This window comes from Salvelinus alpinus, chromosome 3 (assembly GCF_045679555.1).
Source record: "Salvelinus alpinus chromosome 3, SLU_Salpinus.1, whole genome shotgun sequence".
Classification (NCBI taxonomy): Eukaryota; Metazoa; Chordata; class Actinopteri; order Salmoniformes; family Salmonidae; genus Salvelinus; species Salvelinus alpinus.
This window is the reverse complement of record NC_092088.1, coordinates 40,087,723-40,114,272: the sequence shown is the minus strand read 5'-3', so window position 1 is coordinate 40,114,272 and position 26,550 is coordinate 40,087,723. Positions and strand designations below refer to the sequence as shown.

Below are 26,550 nucleotides of genomic sequence, written 5' to 3'. Positions count from 1 at the left end.
GGTCTGTGCTCTTTATATCTTCAGCAGATGAATCTGTATGACCCAGCACAGCTACCATAAGAAGAGTAATACCATGCTTCCTAATAAGAGGCCCTTAAAACCGATGTAGGATGTTAATTTGATCACTCCTTTGTTGCTGAGAATTGTTCTGCTCAGCAGGAAATGCAAACTTGGCTTCTAAAGTTTGTCATTTCCACTTAGACATTTCTGACTTGATTTGGCCAAAGAAAAAATGTCTCAACCCCTACAAAAATGTCCATTCATTATAATCCACATAATAATATAATGCCCATTTCCTGTTGCTGCAGGATTATTTTCCTGCTGTAGCAAACTGTCTCAAATTAAGATTCTACATCTGTAAATAACTGTATTTACAATGTAAACTGACCTGTCATATGAACCCTGGTGATTGCAGTATCTCCAGTACAGTTGATTGGCCTTAATCAGCACAATTCATTCCTGCACCGAGGGAAGGGATTCATTGCGACACAGCAGACTGAGTGGAGGAGGCTGTAGCAGTAGCTACTGTAAATGCCTTCCAGTGGATGTGGAGGCACTAACGGAGGCTAAACGGGGATGCTGAATGCACCTCTATCTGCAGCTCATTACCCTCCTCTCCATTCCCAGGAGGCTTGGCTCCGGTTCACGCTGAGCGCTGTCCTGCCAGGAGGAGGGTGATTACAACCATTTTACTCAACAAGGGACTTTCTCTCTCTCGCCCGCGCTTATGCCCCTCTCCTCTTTCCCTTTTTACCTCGTAGCCATTTGATTTTTATAGTTATGTATCAATCACATAAGAATACTCAGAGAAAAACGGGTTTTGAATGACAGAACATCATTTTTATTTACTAAGAGGCTAAGAGAAAAAAGCCAGGCATGATGAAAATAATAGAATCATGAATCATACATCAGTTATGTAGTCTGACAACAGAACACAAGTATAGAAATCAGCCCAGATTAGGCTCTTTGAAATGAGATTGCAGTAGTGTGTAGCCGAGGGGGGAGACAGATGGGAATTATGTACTGCAGTTGTTCCCAAACTACGGGGGGCACAAGGGGATGCCAGGGGTGGCGCGGAGTTCCCCAAAACCAATTTTTTAAGGAACTCAGTCAGGCTTTCAACTTAATCATGAAAGTTGAAATTTCTAAATTGGGTAGCGCATCAGCAGTTTTTCCCTTTGTCATGTCAGTTATTAGATAGCGATTTATAACTTGTCAGAAATGTCCAGATCAACTAGCCCATGTCAGCTAATGTTTTTTAGCTAGGTTTTTAGCCCATTGATTTTGTTGTAATGTTTAACTCACTCAGATATTACATAAACACACATAAGACATGCCAAAATCTGTAGAACTGCAGGAAATGAGCTTTAAAACGGCAAAATATTTCTCCACCCCATGGCAAAATGTGTTTCCCAATGATGGAAGGCGGACTGAGAATGAAAAAGTTAGGAACCCCTAATGTACTGTATGTATAAAGATGGTGTTGTATGGGTGTCTGAGAGGAAGATGCTTATGCGTTTCTCTGCCAAGGCTCCACGTACTCCAAACCCAGATGGGCAAAGATGTCCTTCTCAGTAGTCGCCGGTAGGCATAGTTTCTGGAGAAAGAACAAAGACAAAATTGATGGTTGGATTCAGAAATATGGTAGACATAAGAGATATGTGAGAGACTGTGAGAGTTGACATGGCTTGACGGCAAGATGCCACGCACGCACTGAAACATCTCAAGTTGCAAACCATACAAGCCCAAGTATGATCAGATCAGAGGTCACTCATGTTTGTCTCAGATGAACACAAAGATAACATCTCTATACAGGCGCTTGCGAAAGTATTCACCCCCCTTGGCATTTTTCCTATTTTGTTGCCTTACAACCTGGAATGAAAATAGATTTTTGGGGGGTTTGTATCATTTGATTTACACAACATGCCAACCACTTTGAAGATGCTAAATATTTTTTTATTGTGAAACAAACAAGAAATAAGACAAAAAAACTGAAAACTTGAGCATGCATAACTATTCACCCCCCCAAAGTCAATACTTTGTATTGCCACCTTTTACAGCAATTACAGCTGCAAGCCTCCTGGGGTATGTCTCTATAAGCTTGGCACATATAGCCACTTGGATTTTGCCCATTCTTCAAGGCAAAACTGCTCCAGCTCCTTCAAGTTGGATGGGTTCTGGTGGTGTACAGCAATCTTTAAGTCATACCACAGATTCTCAATTGGATTGAGGTCTGGGCTTTGACTAGGCCATTCCAAGACATTTAAATGTCTCCCCTTAAACCACTTGAGTGTTGCTTTAGCAGTATGCATATGGTCATTGTCCTGCTGGAAGGTTCCTGCCAGACATAGCATTTTCCTTGATGGCCAAAAAGCTCAATTTTAGTCTCATCTGACCAGAGTACCTTCTTCCATATGTTTGGGGAGTCTCCCACATACCTTTTGATGAACACCAAACGTGCTTGCTTATATTTTTCTTTAAGCAATGGCTTTTTTTCTGGCCACTCTTCCGTAAAGCCCAGCTCTGTGGAGTGTACGGATTAAAGTGGTCCTATGGATAGATACTCCAATCTGCTGTGGAGCTTTGCAGCTCCTTCAGGGTTATCTTTGGTCTCCTTGTTGCCTGTCTGATTAATGCCTGGTCTCTGGGTTTTGGTGGGCAGCCCTCTTGGCAGGTTTGTTGTGGTGCCATATTTTTTTCATTTTTTAATAATGGATTTAATGGTGCTCCGTGGGATGTTCAAAGTTTCAGATATGTTTTATAATTTATAACCCAACCCTGATCTGTACTTCTCCACAACTTTGTCCCTGACCTGTTTGGAGAGCTCCTTGATCTTTATAGGGCCGCTTGCTTGGTGGTGCCGCTTGCTTAGTGGTGTTGCAGACTCTGGGGCCATTCAGAACAGGTGTAGATATACTGAGATCATGTGACACTTAGATTGCACACAGGTGGACTTCATTTAACTAATTATGTGACTTCTGAAGGTAATTGGTTGCATCAGATCTTATTTAGGGGCTTCACAGCAAAGGGGGTGAATACATATTGTAACGATCTTCGTCTGGAGAAAGAGAGGAGGACCAAAGCACAGTGTGGTAAGTGTTCATGATGAAACTTTAATAGAACAAACTGAACACTGAAAATACAAAACAATAAATTGAACGAACGAAAACCGAAACAGTTCCGTGTGGAACACACAGACACGGAAGACAACCACCCACAAAACACAACAGAAAACAGGCTACCTAAATATGGTTCCCAATCAGAGACAAAGACTAACACCTGCCTCTGATTCAGAACCATATCAGGCCAAACGAACAACCCAACATAGAAACACAAAACATAGATAACCCACCCAACTCACGCCCTGACCATACTAAAACAAAGAAAATACAAAAGAACTAAGGTTAGAACGTGACACATATGCACGCACCACTTTTCCGTTGTAATTTTTTTTTTTTTTTTGAAACACGTAATTTTTTTCATTTCACTTCACCAATTTGGGCTATTTTATGTATGACCATTACATGAAATCCAAATCAAGGGGGATGAATACTTTTGCAAGGCACTGTATCCATGGGTCAACAAAGTCAGTTGCCCTCTTCCCTTCAGACTTTTCTCTTCTGACTCACAACAGCACCCCTAGAACCAAGTGTGCACAAGTTGCTATGATTTGATGAAAATCAAACCTATCAATATGTACATTAACTCAGAAAGTAGAATGGAGGCTATCAATCTTATTGCACAATAAATGTGCCAACACTGACCATAGCGTGAGCACCCATATTTATATCCAGCTGTCTGCGTCCTCCTCATAGTCATAAAAAATCTGACCTTGCTCTAACGCCACTCTTGAAGAGACAATAATTTTCACTGACAAATCATGGAAGGGATTTTAATGGTTTAGCGTACACAAGCATCATATGACAAGTTATGTCTATATAGCTACATTGGGGTGGCAAGCCTTGTGAGTGTGAGATTCCCGGTGAAAAGCTGTAATCCTTGAAGTGCTAAACTAGACCTGACACACAAAAATGAGAAAAGAGGGAAAACGGGTATGTGTTGGGCCCCTCTGCCAGCTAATGGCAGATGATAAACAATCATATCTGGTAGGAGAGAGGGAAAAGTGCTTCTAGGCATGTATTATGCCATTCTAGCCCATTATTTACAATGCAAATAACAAGGGGGACATTACAGGCCCTGAGTGCATGCTGGGTAAAAGAAGTCAGTCCAGCCCAGGTCCAATCTGTGTAAATATCACTCCCTCAGTCTTCATTTGACTTCTGTCTCTGTTGATAAAATCAATTTCACAAACAGTCAAGGCTTACATCTTGATCATCTAAATTTGATTATGACCTGACACTCATTAAACGCAGTCATGCTCGCATGTCTGTCTGACAGGGGCACACACACACACACACACACACACACACACACACACACACACACACACACACACACACACACACACACACACACACACACACACACTTACTTTAAGTCTCTCCACCAGCTAAGTGGATGATTGTTTCTCTGCAGGTCACCCTCACTAACTCTCACATACATTAAACTCTAGAGAAAACACCCCCATGGTTACAGCAGATTAAAATATTTCCACAGAGGTGCAATTTGCTATATTCTTCCCAACAACTCCCTAGTACCAGAGCAGACCACCAGAGACTTTTTTCCTCTCAGGAAGTAAATAAGACAACATCCACACAGTGATTGGGGAACTGGTGAAGTAGTCACATATAAGAGCTTTGGACAGTCAGATCTGAAGGCTCATAGAGCATCATGTTCAGGCATCCCTAACTAGATGCATGTTTACTGTTCAAAAGGCTCAACGGAAAGCTATGGTAAGCTCTAACGTCCAACTAACAAAGGAAATGTGAACTCTGTCTAATCCCCTCGGGGGAATTTTTTCATTACTTACTGGCAAGTTATGTTTATATTAACTTGTCAGTTATTTGTTCCCCAATAGCAGGGGCACTGGCTAGATTTCCTCGACTAAGCGGTACCCCCTGTATATAGCCTCGCTATTGTTATTTTACTGCTGCTCTTTAATTATTTGTTACTTTTATTTCTTAATCCTCATTTATATATATTATTTTTTTAACTGCATTGTTTGTTAGGGCTTGTAAGTAAGCATTTCAATGTAAGGTCTACTACAGTTGTTGTATTCGGCGCATGTGACAAATACAATTTGAATTGATTTGATTTGACCACAGCAAACTCTCTGAACGCTTTGACCAAGAACATGTTGTTGCTCTTCTGAGCGTTGTCTTACTTGACTTAAACCCTTTTACTCCGTAAGGAGCATATGCCATCCAAATACAAGCCTACTTACCATGTACTACAATAAGTACTACTTTATTCAGACAGATCTATGGTAAGCACTCCATTTCTGACAGAGTAAGTGCAGAGGAGCTGGAGTGTGAGTTACTGCATGTCAATGTCCTTGCCTTAGTGACCGGCTAATCAGCTGTGTATTTCCTTTTCCCGCTGCATAATTACAGCTCTCATGGATGTGAACACAGACATCAGGCCATGACACACAGGCTGATGGATGGGCCTGATGGAAATTATTGACTGCCACTCGAAGAGCCATGCACATCCACACGAACACACAAATGAATGCACACCCACAAATTCAAACATTTGTTTTACTATATTTGTGGGGAGCAAACAATTGATTCCCATTCAAAAACATATTTTACCTAACCATAATCCCTAAGCCTAAACTAGTATTTTTCCGTGTTTTACTATGCTTGTGAGTCACCACAAGGATAGTAAAACCAAAAACACACACACACACACACCACACACTGGAACAGACTTGCTGGCTTTTGGGTCCTCAGACACAGTGAAATGCAAACACAGTTGAATAATATGCAAATCCACACTAAATGAACAACACATAGGAACATGTAAATACAGATGTTACACAAACACTACAAACACACACAACAGGTGGCCTGTCAGAGAGCACTTTCTTTTGATTGTATTCAGTGTTGATATTCATAATCTATAATACACTGGCAGTATGTCTGAAGGACACGGCAATTCGGGACTGTTGCGTTTGTTTTCCTCTGTTGGACAGCAAGCAATGCATTTAAATTATTCAAAGGAAAATAAGTATTTTGACATAGTCACCTTTGAAAATCACCCATTTACATTTGTGTCCAACTCTTTGACACTGAAAAATCCCCCAGGACTAAAGAACACATTGTTTCTGTAAGAGAGAAACATATACATCCATCTACTGTATCATATTTCTCCGTATCCATAGCGTACTAGTCCTGTGGGTCTCTCCATCAGAAATCCATCGATATCAAACCACATCAGGACTATTACATAAGGCATACCAGCGTGGGCCACAGCCTTCCTCCCTCTCTTTGTTTAGATATTTTTCTCCTTACTGTCACCACCTGGAAACATGTTATTGCCAAGAGAGTGATGAATCGAAAAACATTTTGATTGTCTCTAAGTTAATCTATCTTTATTGCAGCTCACAGGAAAGTGCTGACAGTGGCGGAAAAGTGGGAGTCGATTAGTGCCTCTGCTTTCCTACTGAAACGATCCACCCATGATCAGCACGCACGCACAGGCTCACACACACACACACACACACACACACACACACACACACACACACACACACACACACACACACACACACACACACACACACACACACACACACACACACACACACACACACACACACACACACACACACACACACACACCTAGCCTTCTCCAGGCACACTGGGACAGCAGAATAGAACCAGGGAGAGAAAGGAGACGATTCAGACACCTCACTAATCAACCCAGCAATTAGAGTTAGCATCATGAACCACTCTGAACCATAAAAAGGCTATTGAGCTGAATGTGGTTTACATTGCCTAACTCTCTCAGCCTGCTAATCAGCCAAATAAACTGGGCAGTAAGAGGAAACAGTGCCAGATAATCAACCGTTTAATCATACACAGCAAATTAGTTTATTTGGCCGCCAGGGTTTTGCCACATAAACATGAGTAAAAAAACATAATTTTTGATTAGAGTGTCCAAATGTAACAAGCAAAGGAAGACAAAGTCATTAAGCCAGTGTAATATGACCTCACTATATCTCATTGTCTATTAAGCAGAATTCTCTATTTATCTCCTCTAACACTTTCCTTCAAGCCTTCATAAGGCCTACATAACACATCACTGTCATACAACTAACATAAGCCCAAATCACACGGAGGGACATCCGTCAACGATGTGAATTTTGGGTACGCGAGAGTAGCGACCGTTCATTCACAAAGACAGTGTAGTGTTCGCCAGCGTAATTGTGATGAAAAGCCATTGGAAACAGTTGTATTCTCTCTTGAAATCGGAGTTACCTCATTCCTCGAGTTTTCCAGCCATAGCCTAGGCTATAATGCCTATGATCGAAATCAACACAGGTAGGCTGCCATTGTTTTCAAATAGGTAACCTAATTGTCAGAACAAACACAGCCTATACATCCCAATAAACGTTTTAACCATAAAACTTTACTTGGTAAAGTAGAGAAGTTTAAAACAATTCCTCTAATTCCCTTTCGACCCACTCAATCTCTAGTCCAGACGTGAATAATTTGAACCAAGGCAATCAATAACCATGCACTTTCTTTTGAGGCTCCCTAAATTTTATCAGCATATCAGCATGCGCGACCCGGGCTGGCAAAACCCTGGATCATTGTTATTCTAACTTCCGCGATGCATATAAAGCCCTCCCCCACCCTCCCTTCGGAAAATCTGACCACAACTCCATTTTGTTGCTACCAGCCTATAGACAGAAACTAAAACTGGAAGCGCCCGTGCTCAGGTCTGTTCAATGCTGGTCTGACCAATTAGATTCCGCGCTTCAAAATTGCTTCGATCACGTGGACTGGGATATGTTCTTCATTGCGTCGGACAATAACATTGATGAATACGCTGATTTGGTGAGCGAGTTTATTAGCAAGTGCATCGGTGATGTTGTACCCACAGCGTCTATTAAAACATTCCCCAACCAGAAACCGTGGATTGGTGGCAGCATTCGCGCAAAACTGAAAGCGCTAACCACTGCTTTTAATCAGGGCAAGGTGACCGGAAACATGACCGAATACAAACAGTGTAGCTATTCCCTCCGCAAGGCAATCAAACAAGCTAAGCATCAATATAGAGACAAAGTAGTCACAATTCAAAGGCTCAGACACAAGAGGTATGTGGCAGGGTCTACAGTCAATCACGGACTACAAAAGGAAAACCAGCCCCGTCGCGGACCATGATGCTGATGCTGATCTCTGTACCCCACGCATAAAATTATCTGTAAGGTCCCTCAGTCGAGCAGTGAATTTCAAACACAGATTCAACCACAAAAACCAGGGAGGCCTCGAAAAGAAAAAAAGCAGATATTGAATATTTCTTTGATCATGGTGAAGTTATTAATTACACTTTGGATGGTGTATCAATACACTCAGTCATTACAAAGATGTAGGCGTTCTTCCTATCTCAGTTGCTGGAGAAGAAGGAAACCGCTCAGCGATTTTAACATAAGGCCAATGGGGTTTAAAACAGTTGCAGAGTTGAATGGCTGTGATAGGAGAAAACTGAGGATGGATCAACAACATTATAGTTACTCCACAATACTAAGAATACTAACTAAATGACAGAGTGAAAGGAAGAATAAAAATATTCCTAAACATGCATCCTGTTTCGCAATAAGGCACAAAAGTTAAACTGCAAAAAAATGTGGCAAAGAAATGTCCTTTATACAAAGCATTATGTTTGGGGTAAATCCAACACAACACATCAGTGATGTAACACTCTTCATATTTTTATGGTGGTGGCTTCATCATGTAATGCGTATGCTTGTCATTGGCAAGGACAAGGGAGTTCTTTGTTGTTGATATAAAGAAACAGAATAGAGCACAGGCAAAATCCTAGAGGAAAAACCTGGTTCAGTCTGCTTTCCAACACACTGGGAGATACATTTACCTTTCAGCAGGACAATAACCTAAAACACAAGGCCAAATATACACTAGAGTTGCTCACCAAGACGACATTGAATGTTCCTACAGTATGTGGCCTAGTTACAGGTTTGACTTAAATCGGCATGAAAATCTATGGCAATACTTGAAAATGACTGTCTAGTCAGAATAAAGAATAAAAGTGTTGTGTTCAGTAATATGGTGTCGATGCTCAGTTGAGTATTGAATACTGTTACTTTAAGAATGTATCAGGCACGTTGTGCGTAAACGGAGGTGTAAGGATTGGATGAGTGAGTTTTGAACGAGTGGTCAACATCTGAAGTAAAAATGTTCAGTTTAATTGCACAACAAGCCTCTTATAACATGTATTGACTCAGGAATGTGAATACTTATGTAAATGTATATCTGTATTTCATTTTAAATACATTTTAAATACGTTTTTAAAATACAAAAAAAAGTTTTCACTTTGTCATTACGGGGTACTGTGTGTAGATGGCTGAGAAAAAAATCTATACTGTATATTTTGAATTCAGGATGTAACAACAAAATGCGTAATAAGTCAAAGGGTATGAATATTTTCTGAAGGTACTGTATACAGCTGAAGTCGGAAGTTTACATACACTTTAAAAAAAATGTTTTTCAACCACTCCACAAATTTCTTATTAACAAACTATAGTTTTGGCAAGTCGGTTAGGACATCTACTTTGTGCATGACACAAGTCATTTTTCCAACAATTGTTTACAGACAGATTATTTCACTTATAATTCACTGTATCACAATTTCAAAGGGTCAGAGGTTTACATACACTAAGTTGACTGTGCCTTTAAACAGCTTGGAAAATTCCAGAAAATAATGTCATGGCTTTAGAAGCTTCTGATAGGCTAATTGACATCATTTGAGTCAATTGGAGGTGTACCTGTGGATGTATTTCAAGGCCTACCTTCAAACTCAGTGCCTCTTTGAAATCAAAAGAAATCAGCCAAGACTTCAGAAAAACTATTGTAGACCTCCACAAGTCTCGTTCATCCTTGGGAGCAATTTCCAAAAGCCTGAAGGTACCACGTTCATCTGTACAAACAATAGTACGCAAGTATAAACACCATGGGAACACGCAGACGTCATATCGCTCAGGAAGGAGACGCGTTCTGTCTCCTAGAGATGAATGTACTTTGGTGTGAAAAGTGCAAATCAATCCCAGACCAACAGCAAAGGACCTTGTGAAGATGCTGGAGGAAACAGGTACAAAAGTATCTATATCCACAGTAAAACGAGTCCTATATCGACATAACCTGAAAGGCCGCTCAGCAAGGAAGAAGCCACTGCTCCAAAACTACCATAAAAAAGCCAGACTACGGTTTGCAACTGCACATGGGGACAAAGATCGTACTTTTTGGAGAAATGTCCTCTGGTCTGATGAAACAAAAATGTAACTGTTTGGCCATAATGACCATCGTTCTGTTTAGAGGAAAAAGGGGGAGGCTTGCAAGCCGAAAAACATCATCCCAACTGTGAAGCACGGGGGTGGCAGCATCATGTTGTGTGGGTGCTTTGCTGCAGGAGGGACTGGTGCACTTCACAAAATAGATGGCATCATGAGGCAGGAAAATTATGTGGATATATCTCAAGACATCAGTCAGGAAGTTAAAGCTTGGTCGTAAATGGTTCTTCCATATGGACAATGACCCCAAGCATACTTCCAAAGTTGTGGCAAAATGGCTTAAGGACAACAAAGTAAAGGTATTGGAATGGCCATCCCAAAGCCCTGACCTCAATCCTATAGAAAAGTTATGGGCAGAACTGAAAAATTGTGTGCGAGGAAGGAGGCCTACAAACCTGACTCAGTTACACCAGCTCTGTCAGGAGGAATGGGCCAAAATTCACCCAACTTATTGTGGGAAGGTTGTGGAAGGCTACCCGAATCGTTTGACCCAAGTTAAACAATTTGAAGGCAATGCTACCAAATACGAATTGAGTGTATGTAAACTTCTGACCCACTGGGAATGTGATGAAAGAATACTATTATTCTGACATTTCACATCCTTAAAATAAAGTGGTGATCCTAACTGACCTAAGAAAGGGAATTTTTACTAGGATTGAATGTCAGGAATTGTGAAAAAATGAGTTTAAATGTATTTGGCTGAGGTGTATGTAATCTTCCGACTTCAACGGTACTTTCGAAACACAACCCAGTTGATAAATGTAGAATGTCGTTGTATTCATGCATTGCTGCCACATTTATATTAATAAAGCACTATCCTATACATAATGTTGACTTGCAGTTAATCGTATCACTAAATACACTTTCTAACAGTACATCACAATTTCAGAGGTAACAATGCACAACCAAAGTGCCAATTTCAGTATGAGCTGGTGGGGACATTTATGTCCAATCGAAAGCTGGTCTTAGCTGTGAAGCAGTTGGGTATGGCAGTGTTTCCCAAACTCGGTCCTGGGCATATAGCCTACATGGAAGGGTTTTTACACATCCAAAATAATAACAGGAGCTGGCAAAAATAATGTAATAGCTTACATATATTTATAGATAAAAACGGGATGTCCTCTCACTGTTTTGCTGCTGCCTAACTTTATCTTTTAATAAAGCTTTGGTGATAAAGATTTATTTCAAAGCGGTCTCCCGAGCCAAACCTTTTATCGATGGTCTTAGTCCTGGGGCCCCGCCTGGGTGCACGTTTTGTTTTTAGCCATAGCACTACACAGCTGATTCAAATAATCAAAGCTTGATGATGAGTTGGTTATTTGAATCAGCTGTGTAGTGTTAGGGCAAAAAACAAAATGTGCACCCAGGCGGGGCCCCAGGACCGAGTTCTGGAAACCCTGTGTTATCACATAGCTTTTGACAAATGAAGCTCATCCTATCCAGCTGTGGCGCAGTGCCCATTATGCACACGGAACAAGATAGTGTTTTTGTGCCCGTTAACCTCATATTTAGAAACATAAACTAATGATTTCTCCCATTTTGTTTAATTTGATTAAAAACCAAGCACAGCCTCCCCTCCTCTGTTTTTTTTGTCATACCCAATGCATTCGCCATGTAGTCAAGACTATTGATAAAAGGTTTGCCTCGTGAGACCGCTTTGAAATAAACCTTTTTCACCAAAGCTTGATTAAAAAATCAAGTTAGGCAGGAGCAAAACAGTGAGCGGACATCCCATTTTTATCAATAAATATATGTAGGCTATTAAATTATTTTTGCCAGCTCCTGTTTTTATTTTGGATGTGTAAAAACCCCTCCATGTAGGCTATATGCCCGTCTTGAAATGAGAGATGAGCCCATGTTATTTAATAAACTGTAGTATCAATCCATAATTGTTGCGTTTCCCAACAAGAAAACCAAATAATGTTGCTCAAACAGAAGGGGGAACGAACAGAGTCACTGACAACAACCAAAACGATGGGGTTTTAGGAGGGATTATGAAAGAGACTCATGGGGGTGTCCACTGAAAGTTGACTAGTAACAACAACTGGAACCATAAAGACACCCACCATGAGTGCCCACTAAATTTGCCGAAAAACAGGCAAACAAAAATAAAACCCACACCAAACTTAAAGACAGGAGGCACACCAAAATGTGGAGCAAAATGAAAACAGGGAAGATCAGATAAAGGTATTTTTTTCAATAAATCAAATAGGGAGAGACAACTAAAGGAGTTAACCCTCTACATCTCTCAAGACAACTGGAGCACTGGGCCAGCCAATCTTAAATATCACCTAGGTCAGCAGAGGTGAAACACCTACCCACTAACGAGATGACAAACCAGTGCGCGTCCCATGTGCTAACGTCCAACCTTGAAATATAAATGGAAAAACCAATACCTGTAACAATAATGGACTAGGAGGATAATATGCCGTTACCCCTGCCGAAATTGGAGTTGATGACAATGCAAAGCCTGTCAATAACATACAGAACTTGATTGCACCTTGATTGCCAGTGAGTGGCCAAGCCCTTGTCACACTTACAACTTGATTATTCATCAAACCCAGCCCTTTCGCGCCACCGCCAGCTATTGCGCTCATAATAATGGCTGTGAAAATAGCGATAAATATTTCTTACACACCCACGGAGCTGTAGTGCTACCGCCAGCGCTTAGACTCACCATTGAATAAAGTTTGTTAAAAATAGAGCTCTGGGTGTTTTTCACGGCTCTCTCTTGTACGGACCCCAACAGAATGCTCCATTAATGATTACAATAAATTACGTTTCACTGGTCTACTGAAGCCTGTAAATAATGAATTGGTTTGTTCTAAAGGGGCTGGTTTTGCATGACCAATTTAATTCCGTCTGCATCCAGACAATGTGATCCGGTGGTGCTGCATCAGCAGAACGAAGGTTCTGCTCAATTAAAAAAGTATCTGCAAAACATGAGCTTTGTTTGGAAGTTTTCTTTAACTGTGCTTTCATCTTATAATGAGTTAATTCTTAAAAGTCTAAGCTGTGGTGGATGGGGGGGATCATTTAGCTATTTGATTCGAATTTTAGGACCCCTTTAGGTATAAACAATTATTTGATAAAATATTTCATTTGGACTTTACTAATATAGCCCAGAGAAACGCATTGAATAACACATTCATAAATGGCAAAAAAGGCAGTCAAAAAATGTATAATAAGAAACAAGGTTTGTAAAGTGTCTGTCCTATTTCTAGGAGATATAAGAAAGCTCAGTAAATATTATCATCATTTTATTTTAACACATATTTAACCCCTTTTTTGGGTAGGCACAAAACTACCTTCATACTTCCATTCATTTTTAAAAACCGGCACCGGTTACCTTCAGACGAGTCCTGTGACACTTGTGGGTGATGTAGAACAAAACCACCATCAGGTTCTTGGGTCTTCTCCCAAGTCCGATTTTTGGGATGTCTCATAGTCTTGACAAACAACGCCCTAGCTCTGCCACCTTTCACCGCAGATACGGAAGTGCGACACACAGTAGGTGGATGCTGAGGGTTGAGATTCATCCAATGTTGTTTATTATGTTACTTAGATTGACGCACAGGTGTATCAATCGACTCTAGGGGGATAACTGATTTTAATGTTTATTCTATTGTATTAGAAAAGTTGCTGTTGAAATAATTTAACACGTCAAATTTGCCGTTTCACATGTAAAAGTCACATTTTCACATGTGAAATAGCTGTTTTCACATGTTGAACCTACCTACATGTCGCATGTAAAACCATAATATCATATGTATTAAATTTAGTTCACATGTCATCACCAACTTTTCACATATGAGGAGAATGACATGTTTTCACCTCACGTGAATGGCACCTCACGTGAATGGCAGATTCACATGTGAAAATCACATGTTAAAAAAACTCCACGTGTAAATCTCACTTGCACTTGTGGAATAGCATTTTCAAGTAAAAGAAATTCACATATGAGAATCATATTTGCCGTTTCTAAGCTTGGACGGTATACCATTTATACCGTATACTGGCATATTTGGAAGTAGTCATGTGATGGTTTTTCAATACCGTTGAAACTATTTCTGTAAAGTTTTTTAATACATTTGAATATTTGTAGCTATTTTTAAGTCAATACCGTCAGTCAACTTGTGCAATATGTTAGGCGATAAAGCAGATCGCATTCTTCATTTCACCTGTCACATTATAATTCATTATGAAGCTTGCCGGTAGTCTTTAGCCACATGGTATTTGTTTACAAGCACAATATGACAAGCGAACGACAAGCCTTGTGAATCTCTTACGGTTGTGCATCACATGTCAGGTGATCTAGTTACAGTATGGAATTCATAACTAAATGTTCGTCAGCTAGATATCTTATAACTATTAAGTTAATTGTCTAGAATGTGCTAAATGCTCTGCAGTTACGAATTTGGTTTGCTAATTTAGTAGCTAGTTAATAGCTAAGTGGTTAGCTTCTTACAAAATCAAGCTTCTCTTGGTAACAGCAGAGAATCGCTTCCTGGATCAAGTGCCTTGCTGTCTTATATTTGTTTTGTGTATGCAGCAAACTTGTTTTGTTACTTGTATAATTTTATTAGCTGGGATATATGTCCTGCAAATAGTTTATGTCAAAGACTGTATGAAAGGTTAGCATTCACTGTAGGATTTTACATGTACTTGTACTTTACATGTAACCTTCGAATTACAAATGTTGCCCCTTGTGTTTACTGCCAGTATTACCGAATATCCCGGAATGGCGCAAGTTCGGAATGAAGGTATAACAGTCTGCATACCGCCCAAGCCTAGCTGTTTCCCATGAAAGAAAACTCCACGTGAAAATCTCACTTTCACATGTGGAATTAAAAGTTCCATATCGATCCCGTTAACGGGACTGCAGCCATAAGAAGTTATTAATAGAGTAATATTATATGGTGCAAATATTATATAGTGTTATTATATGGTGCAATCCTCTAGTGAGTGAGTTACTTTTGTGCCATTAATATCAAGCAAAACTCCTGAAGTCAAGAACAAAATTCGTAGTTTTGCATACAAAAATAATGATATTGAAAGAAAAACATAAACCTAAAAGTATTGATAGCGAAATAAAATATTACAAGGAAGTCATTTTGAAATGAGAGAACAAATTAATTGTAAATGGATTAAAAAAAATTTTTTTAATTCAAATTAAAATGCCTCCTTCTTTCCTGCAATTTTCCCTATCTTTGGTTATGTTACATTGGCCTTTGCTTTCACTGCCATTTTTCCAGTTGCAAGTTTTGGCACATTTATTCCAACAACATAGGACCCTGCATCCCACTGCTGGTTTGCCTCAGAAGTTAAGCAGGGTTGGTCCTGGTATGTCCCTGGATGAGAGACCAGACGCATCTGGAAGTGGTCAAAAATAATGATAAACATGACAAATGTACATGTGAAACTTCACATGTCTGATATCTAGCGTTTCACTGTAGTAACATAACACATAGATCATGTCGTGGTTACTGTACTGCACACAAAAGCAGGAGGTTCCATCTGATGCAGGACATTTCATTGTATGTTCAGTGGAGTGTCCCGTGAATTATTCATGGTCCAAACTGAAATTGGATATATGGATGGATGGGTGCCACCCACCCCAAAGGCCATGTCAATTAATGTTACATGACAGGCAGACAGACCCAACATCGGAGCCGGAGTGAAAACGTCTGCCATTCACTTTCATCAATAATGCAGCAGGATCCGTCTCTAGAGTTAGCCCGATTGAAGACACCACCCCCCCCCCCCCATCTCTCTCATCCTCCCCCTCATATTCTCTTCTGAGTTCCAAAAAATATATATATAATTCCATAATAATAGATTGCAACAATAGTTGTGTATTCAGGGATAATAGCTTGAGATTAAATTTCATTTTCGAAACACAAAAACATCTGCAAGGAATTGGATCTATAAATACCACTCCTTTTCTCTCCCAGGATAGTGATAATGGGCCTTGTGTGGGAGGATGGGAAGGAGGGGGGAAAGGTGAGGAATGAGGGGGCGATGGTGAGAGGGGTGTCAAAGAAAGAGGATGTGAGAGGAACTTTCAGTGTGGTATTGTTCACCCTGGTGGGGGAATGTTCTAATGTGTGTTTCTCCCCCTATCTGTCTCGGTCTGTATGTCTCTGTTCTCTCTTTTCTCTCACAAGGTTTCTTGATCTCTCCATCCGTATCTCAAACTCAGTTTCATTGCTTCCCTCAGAAACGCTAGCCTCGTTCGAACTCTTGCGAGATTACATTCTGTTGGGGGGGACATAACATATATATTTATTTTATATATAGTTGAATAAACACTCCAAACAGCCTAACCAACCGCTCTGAGGCGTCCGCATGGTCCTAAAGCACGTTTTGTATCACTTTCTAATTATTAAACTGGTTGCACCGCTGCAGATAGGTTCTGGTCACAACCAGATTCAAACTATTTGAGTCCCTCCCTCCCCTCCACTGTATGGCTGATCTTAAGGAAGTTGGTGTTGATGTTGCTGTAGCAGACGTTATATCAGAACAGGAGAGCATAACTTAATTGAAAGAACAGAAAACAACTGCATTGAAGGCTTTTCTCAGGGAAGAAGATATTTTGGCTTTTCTACCGGCTGGGTCGGCAAGAGCTTGATTTACCACCTGCCTCTTCTGGTAGTGAAGAAAATGTGACAGATCGAGGAACCAATTCTCATTGTTTTGTCGCCTTTGGTTGCCCTTATGGAAGACATTGCCAGGTTGTTTTCGGTAGCCCAGAGTCTTGGCATAAGTTAAATAATAAGACCAAATAAAATACAATTTTAAATGCACTTTAAAAAAAATTGGGATTTGATTTATTCCTATTCTTCTACTTTAATTCCTGGTTGAGATGGAGAAGTGAATCCAACATACCAAGTATACATTTGTAGACAAATTGGAATTAAAGCCAGACTAAATCATTGGCACAAAATGATTTGCCCTCCATTTGGCAAATCTGATCATAGTTCTATCCTCCCTATTCCTGCTTACAAGCAGAAACTAAAGCAGGAAGTACCAGTGACTCAATCAATACGGAAGTGGTCAGATGACGCAGATGCTAAGCTACAGGACTGTTTTGCTAGCACAGACTGGAATATGTTCCAGGACAAATCCGATGGCATTGAGGAGTAAACTACATCAGTCACCGGCTTCATCAATAAGTGCATCGATGACGTTGTCTCCAGTCACCATACGTACATACCCCAACCAGATGGCATGGATTACAGGCAACATCCGCACTGAGCTAAAGGGTAGAGCTGCCACTTTCAAGGACCAGGACACTAATCCGGACGCTTATAAGAAATCCCACTATGCCCTCAGACGAACCATCAAACAGGCAAAGCTTCAATACAGGACTAAGATTGAATCGTACTACACCGGCTCCAAAGCTTGATGGATGTGGCAGGGCTTGCAAACTATTACGGACTACAAATGGAAGCCCAGCCGCGAGCTGCCCAGTGACACAAGCCTACCAAATGAGCTAAACGACTTCTATGCTCGCTTCGAGGCAAGTAACACTGAAAAATGCATGAGAGCACCAGCTGTTCTGGACGACTGTGTGATCATGCTCTCCGTAGCCGATGTGAGTAAGACCTTTAAACAGGTCAACATTCACAAGGCCGCAGGGCTAGATGGATAACCAGGACGTGTACTCCGAGCATGTGCTGACCAATTGGCAAGTGTCTTCCCTCACATTTTCAACCTGTCCCTGGCCGAGACTGTAATACCTACATGTTTCCGCAGACCACCATAGTCCCTGTGCCCAAGAACACCAAGGTAACCTGCCTAAATGATTACCGACCCGTAGCACTCATGTCTGTAGCCATGAAGTGCTTTGAAAGGCTGGTCATGGCTCACCACACCATCATCCCAGAAACACTAGACACACTCCAATTTCCTATAGGGGGGAGGTCATAGACCTGACCGTGTGGTGCCAGGACAACAACCTCTCCCACAACGTGATCAAGACAAAGGAGATGACCGTGGACTACAGGAAAAGGAGTGCCGAGCACGCCCCCATTCTCATCGATGGGGCTGTAGTGGAGCCGGTTGAGAGCTTGAAGTTCCTTGGTCTCCACATCACCAACAAATTACCATGGTACAAATACACCAAGACAGTCGTGAATAGGGCAAGACAACACCTATTCCCCCTCAGGAGACTGAAAAGACTTGGCATGGGTCCTCAAAAAGGTCTACAGCTGCACCATCGAGAGCATCCTGATCGGTTGTGTCACTGCCTGGTATGGCAACTGCTCGGCCTCCGACCGCAAGGCACTACAGAGGGTAGTGCGCACGGCCCAGTACTTCACTGGGGCCAAGCTTCCTGCCATCCAGGACCTCTATACCAGGCGGTGTCAGAGGAAGGCCCTTAAAATTGCCAGAGATTCCAGCCACTCTAGTCATAGACTGTTCTCTCTACTATCGCACGGCAAGTTGTACCGGAGCACCAAGTCTAGGTCCAAAAGGCTTCTTAACAGCTTCTAACCCCAAGCCATAAGACTGCTGAACAGCTAATCAAATGGCTACCCGGACTATTTGCATTGACACCCCCCCTTTTTCTGCGCTGCTGCTACTCGCTGTTTATCATCTATGCATAGTCACTTTACCCCTACCTCCATATTACCTCAATTATCTTGAATAACCTGTACCCCCGCACATTGACTCGGTTCTGGTGCCCCCTGTATATAGACTCGTTATTGTTATTTATTGTTGCTCTTTTATTTTTTCGTTTAGTTTATTTAGTAAATATTTTTCTTAACTCTTATTTTTCTTAAAACTCTATTGTTTGTTAAGGGCGTGTCAGTAAGCATTTCACTGTAAAGGTCTACACCTGTTGTATTCGGTGCACGTGACAAACACAACTTGATTTGATTTGAAAACGCAATTCAATATCACTTTTGCCATACTGTAAATAGCCTATTAAAAAAAAAGTTATCGAATTTTATATTGGATTCACGTCTCCAAAATAAAAGTTAAAGAATAAGATTAAGCCAGTGGCTCAGATGAAACTGTCCAAGCAATAGATACCCTTTAAATGTTGATATTCGGTTGTGTTGACTATCAAACACAATTCAATATTAGTTATTTTGTCATGTCTATTGCATTGTTTACACTTTTGATATGTATTTATCATTGTCATTATTACACTTTTTTTTCAATTTTATCTCAACAGATGTCCCGGACGGTTGTATTCCTGACCACGTGAGTAGCGATTCACCTGATATGAAGATGAGCTGGCTCCATGCCTCTGTGTCACAATTGTGGACAGATTCGCCATGTTTGGAGACATCACTGACATTGTCAGAAATACCTCCAGGGGCCAACCTCTAGAGAAAAAGCATCCCATGCCGTATGCCAGGTGGCAGAAATGTCTACACATACAGCAAAGCAAGGGAGAACCATGAAAAAAATATGACTTGGTAATAGATTCAGTACCAGTGCCAGATGCAACCAGGTCTAGTGAGGTGGACCACAAACAACAACATACTGAGGTAAGACTCAGCGTTGGCTTCTTCCTGTCCAACAAGCAGGATGCAGTGAAAGAGGGAGATGGGGAGAGGTTGTTGAAGTTACACACTGTAGCTATGTTGTTCTACAAGGCCTATGGTCATGGCCAGATAGCCTACAGTACACTTCTACTGACCTTGCAAGTCAATGCCACTCCTCCCTTCGGATGGCACACAGTCTTAACTGGAACAGGTTTTGGAACGGGAAGGGAAAGAATATCCCTGTTGACTTACACCTAGACCACCTCAACAACTTCTTGAAGTCATTTTTAAGGGGCTGGGTCCAAACATGACAAAGCAAGGGGCAGACAGGATTAGCAAATGCATTGGTGCCCTCAAGTACTTGATGGACATCACAGACTCTTGAGTTATAGGTATCTAAGTCTAGTGGCATCCATCATGCTGCTCATCAGACCGAGGACATTCTATCCCTTGTGGAGGTTATCAGGGAGGCAGAGAGGTTATCAAAACCCAACCAGGCAGAGAGTTCACAGCATTCCCTGGTTTTAACAGAAACCGACTCTCAAAAGTGAAGTACAGTGAGTTGTGGGGGTGGGTGAGGTCCAAATTGAAGGAGTGGAGAAATGTTCCAGTTTGATTTGAAACAACTTATGTGCCAGGCTAGCTGGTGATGTGGGCTGCTTAGTCTGACTATCGAACCCTGTCCAAGCGGTAGATAGCGATTGGGAGCTAAGGAGTAGTCTAAGTCAACTAATGTTGTCACTGTTAATATTTCGTATTGATCTGTATTTGAATTTATTTAAGTTTTGTATTTATTTTGTATTTATCAGTATAACTTTGATCTGTTTTTATCTGTATAACTTTTCATGCATTATTGTTCTGTTGTACTGTATACTGTAACAAGTTAAAACTCAAACTTTGGTTTATACTTCTTGATTAAATCATCATAATTTGAACAAATCCATAATGTTAACAGTTGAAATACCTCAGATAGTTTTGAGCAACAGTTATGACAGTTTTTGAACAAGTAACAACATAGAGATAGTAACACAGTCTCATTTCTGAACAGTCGTTCAACTAACTCTCGTTCAACTAAATCTATATAGAACAATGTCCCACCCCCCCCATAAAATGAAAGTTGTGTTATAGCAGTTTGGTTCTAGTGGCCTACTGCTGACCAATGGCGCCACGTTTGTTTAAGTGTCCCTTTTATTTATCTGTCTGAGTCGAAGCTGCTGTGTTGTTTTTCCATCTCATGTGCCTCATCGTCCTCATCAAATTAACCAATGTAATCAACATCTGGCTCCGTTAAGCTATCCTGATGGAAAGTAGGCTCTACGCCGTCAATGTTGCCAAAAACGTCACTGATGATGTGGATGAATTTCTCTTGCATGTTGATGCTGTGAGTGCCAACACTGGTGTACCTGAAAGACAAATACATGCACCAATGCATAAGTAATAATAGCCATTATAATAGCCTGAAGTTCGGGAAAGTTCTCAAAGGCATACCTGTGTCTTATCGGATGTTTTTGAAAATATTATAGACACATTGGTGTGTTTCCAGATAAATAAATAAAATTTAACAGGGGTGTATGTGCGAAGTGTTATGTCTCATGGGTTTCATAACCACGTCTTAATAACAATTCAATTATGATAAGACGTGAGACAGGAATCAGTTCAACCATTTATTTGGAACGTGACATCAACACATACAACTCCTATGATGCTCTGCTCTACAACCCCAAAACACTACTCCTCCCCTCCTAAATGAATTATCTACCAAGTGTCTAGGTGCCCTCCTATCTCTTGTAGGATAATGGCGGTCAACCTGACTGTAGACTGTGGCATTGGCACAGGTGTAGGCATGTGAGTCGCCTGTGTCCCAGTCTTGTCACACACTTGTGTGGTGCGGCTGGGTCAGTGCCCTGAGTTACGTGACTGTGAGCTCCTAGGTGACGACTGCTGGGTCAGGGTGTCACCCATTAACAGTTCTGGACCACTCACGACTGGTGGTTCTGTCGGTGTTGCTTTACTCAACAGTAACTGATCTGTGTGCCTTTTTTTCCAGATGGTGTCCTCTGCAGTCTGGACAGTGTAGGACACAGGACCAGTCTGAGCAGTGACTGTAGCAGGAACCCACTTTGGTCCTTTGAGGAAGTTCCAATCTAAGACTGTTTCTCCAGGATTGAAAGCTCTGTCCTTTAATCTCAGTTCACAATGTTTGACTTGACGCTTCTGTTGATGTTGCACTGTCTCCTTTGAGGTTTGAGGTTTGAATGGGTTGCAGCTTGTGCGTAGCTCTCTCTTTATGAGTAGCGATGCAGGTGAAGCCTTGGTGGTTGCGTGAGGCGTGTTCCTGTAGGATAGCAGGAAGCTGTTCAAACGTTAGTGTAGTGTCCCTTGACCCTGAGATGCTTTTAACCTTTCTAGAACCTCAACCCCGGATCCGGGATCACCCCCCACCCCCCACACACTGATTAGCATAGATAGCATAGCTTCAGAAGTAGATAGTAGCATCTAAATATCATTAAATCACAAGTCCAAGACACCAGATGAAAGATACAGATCTTGTGAATAAAGCCACCATTTCAGATTTTTAAAATGTTTTACAGGGAAGACAAAATATGTAAATCTATTAGCTAAACACGTTAGCAAAATACACCACTATTCTAACTCCATCAGTTTCTTACTCCTTCAGGTGCTATCACCAATTCGGCTCAACTAAGATATTGATATCCACTAACCAAGAAAAAACCTCTTCAGATGACAGTCTGATAACATATTCATGGTATAGGATAGTTTTTGTTAGAAAAAAGTGCATATTTCAGGTAGAAATCACAGTTTACAATTGCACCGACCATCGCAAATCGACTAGAATTACTAGATAGAGCAACGTGTATGACCAATTTACTCATCATAAAACATTTCATAAGAATAGACAAAGCATAGCAATGGAAAGACCCAGATCTTGTGATTCCAGACAATATTTCAGATTTTCTAAGCGTTTTACAGCGAAAACACAATAAATCGATAAGTTAGCATACTACATGTGAAAACGTTACCAGAGCATCGATTCCAGCCAAAGAGCGCTATAACGTAATCACCGCCAAAAGATATTAATTTTTTCACTAACCTTCTCAGAATTCTTCCGATGACACTCCTGTAACATCATTTTACAACATACATATACAGTTTGTTCGAAAAGGTGCATATTTAGCCATACAAAACCGTGGTTACACAATAAAAATACTAGGAAATCAAGCCTCAATATGTCTGACGTCATCTATCAGAGTGATCTAGTTTAATTAAAAGCTAATCATATACTTGACTAAAAAATACAGGGTTGACAGGAATCGAAAGACAAATTAGTTCTTAATGCAACCGCTGATTTACATTTTTAAAATTATCCTTACTTTTCAATACAGGGTTGGCCAAGTGAAGCTATACCAAACAAAATGGCGATGTATGCGTTTAAAATATTTCGACAGAAACACGGTTTATCATATTAAATATTGCTTACTTTGAGCTGATCTTCCATCATATTCTTGGGCAATGTATCCTTTCTATGTTATAAACGTCTTTTGGTCGATAGATGTCCTCTGTCCTTCGAAATGTCCACTAACAACGACCGAGACCGCGAAACGTTCCCAAAGCTAGAAAGTGCACGACAAATAAATTCCTCAGAATCGCACTAAACGGATATAAATTGCTATAAAACGGTTAAAATTAACTACATTCTGATGTTTTTAACAACTATAACGACTGAAAACATGACCGGAGAAATATAGCTGGTTAGAAAACGATTTGGAACGAGACAGGTCCGATGGCCTTCACGCTTGAGGCGCACGTTGAGAAAGGGCGGTCTCTGTACATTTTGGTCATTTATAATGGCTGTGAACGTCCCATCGATTTCATTGAAAACGTGATGACGTACAGACACCCAGAGGAAGACGTAGGCAGTGTCGGTTTCTTCATAGCATTCACTGTGGCCTTATAAACAGACCCCAGATCAGAGGTAAAAATTTCTGAAATCTGAACCCTGTCATGAAAAGTGCTGTAAAAATTGTTCTGTACCACTCAGAGACAAAATTTCAACTCCTATAGAAACTATAGACTGTTTTCTATCCAATAATAACAATAATATGCATATTGTACGATCAAGAATTTAGCACGAGGCAGTTTAATTTGGAGACCCAAATATGCTAATGCGGAACAGCACCCCCTATAGTTGCAAGAAGTTAAGGCATGTTTCATGGTCTGTGCAAACCTCTGTGCAAGCCCGTTGGTGGATGGATGATGCGGTGCCGACCAGATGTGGTGTAAGCCATTCACCGGTATAAACGTGGTCATTTCCTGTGACATCAGTGATACCTCTCATGGTGACATTCACCTGTTCAAAGTCTTTAACAAGATGTGTGCTGGTTGAAGTTGAAGGTGTTTCATTGTCTTTTTGCAGACGGCGTCTGACACAAGAGATACAGCTGCCCCCTGTGTCGATTTCCATACGCACCGGCTTCCCCTCTAGCAAGGGAGAGACATAGTAGCTGTGGGGCCCCCGAGCAACAGTCAGTATATACTTCCTCGTCCGATGAGTCACTCACCTCTGTGTTCTTCTGCTAAACAGCGTGAACATGTCTCTTGTTTCCAGTCTTCGACATTTTCAACGTTTTTTTTTACCACATGCTCGGCAATCCATGTCTTTAGAACAGCATGTAGACGCCTGATGAACCACTTTCCGCTGTGGCAGCTTGATTTCCCTGTCTCTGATTTTCAGTTGCAACTCTGTGCACTTTTCCTGATGGACTTAACTGCTGAACCTCTTTAGCAGCTACAGTAGTTCCATGGACACGCTGATTTCAATGGCCTTTGCCAAGGTCAGATTACTTTCAGTCAATAGTCTCTTTTGTGTAGCTTCACTCTGTGGCCCACATACTAGTCTCTCTCTAATGGTGTATTTTAGAACATCATTCATCTCAGTGATCTGATCATTTCTTTAGAGCAGCAGCAAACATTGTAACAGATTCCCCTCTTCCTGATTTCTTCTGTGGAACCTAAACCTTTCAGCAATAACTAGCGGTTTTGGTGAAAAGTGTCCTTTCAGCATTTCCCAATATCCCCATACGTCTTATTACCTGGCCTGTCTGGCTGTTGCAAGCTACTTAGTAAATGAAATGTTCTTGGCCCCATTACACTCAACAGTTCTGCCCCCATCAATGTAATTTACAAGGACACAATATTCAAACTGTTCTGTATATGAGCTCCACTGTTCAATACTTTCATCCAATTGGAAATGTCCAATGTTTCCAACAAGTCCAGACATTTTTCCTTTCTAAATAGGATCCTGATTATCACTCACTTCAATGTTGTGCTTAGCCACCGAAATATCTTCCTCAGTTACGTGATCTTCATTCACTTCAATCACTGACATTTCCTCCTCAAGTTCACTCATCAATCAGTTTTTAATTCACAGTTGAATAAATGTCCTTTCCTTTACTTACTGTATATTTCTCCCTTTTTAATCACATTGTTTTCCCGCTCCGACGTCCATCTCTAATCCTTTTCTGCCGTCCATGACGATGCTAATTCTCTCTCTTAGCTAGCTCAAATATTGCTTCTACTAGCAATACCCTGTGCTAACATTAGCTTAGACTGTACCACGGGAAATAGTTTTAAACATGTAAAAAATGACTTCTTCCTGACAGAATAGTTCCTGCAGGTTCAGATTTCCTCTTCGCTAATCTTTGGTTATGTCTCGTGGGTTTCATAACCACGTCTTTATAACAATTCAATAATTAATTTAGACGGGAGACAGGAATTAGTTCAACCATTTATCTAGAAAGTGATTATCTCAACACATGCTCTGCGGCACAACCTCAATACATAACACAAAGCTTATTTGAAATCGTTTTATCCATCATCTCAGCTAACACTACTGATATCAAAAGTGCACATGACTGTGTTCTTTCATGTCCCTCACACAGACCTAGAGGCTCTCAACCCAGCATGACATAGAGATATTGTCTGTTAAATTATGGGAAATCAGTTGGTTAGGCTTCCTCTTGAATTTGAGGGCTACAGGATCGGGTTGAGAAGGAAGTGAAAATTACCAGAGTCCATATTTAGGAGTTACAAACAGGTGGGACCTGATCCCTGATCAACACTCCTAATCTAAGACACTTTAGGAATATGAGCCCAGGACATGAACTGGCACTGGTTTTATTTGGTGACAAGGTTTACTCACCATCTTTGGCAACGGATCGGAGTTCTCCCAGCTTTGTAAAGCTCTCTCTGAAGGCTAATCCCCTTTTGCACCCTCTCCCCTGGTTGAAAGAAAATAAGATCCAACATTAGAGTCTAAATCAGAAAGTGTAATAATAACATACATAATAACATACGAACTTGCAAAAATAAGTCATCATACTGTCCATTACTATCGGTAACATTGTAACGTGAGGTTAGAGCAAGTCTAAAGTTAGCTAGCTACAGTAGCTTCTTGTCTTTGAGAAAGTCTGTTACTTATGCACTAGCTAGCTAACGAGCTGCTAGCTAGGAGTCCAACGAATGTTTAACATAGCATGGACTCGTTTGATATAAAATGATGTAGTTATATTTACCATTTGTATGTGACATGAA

The 26,550-nt window shown here is 40.8% G+C and overlaps 1 protein-coding gene across 1 annotated transcript in view; it reads right to left on the bottom strand.

Moving 5' to 3' along the window:
* Positions 1-859: 859 nt before the first annotated feature.
* LOC139570700 (DNA nucleotidylexotransferase) overlaps positions 860-26,550 on the bottom strand; it is a 153,299-nt gene continuing 127,608 nt past the window's right edge. The window contains exon 11 of the mRNA XM_071392823.1: positions 860-1,597. Coding sequence (XP_071248924.1) covers positions 1,511-1,597 — 87 coding nt within the window. The 3' untranslated portion in view covers positions 860-1,510. The remainder of the gene's footprint in view (positions 1,598-26,550) is intronic.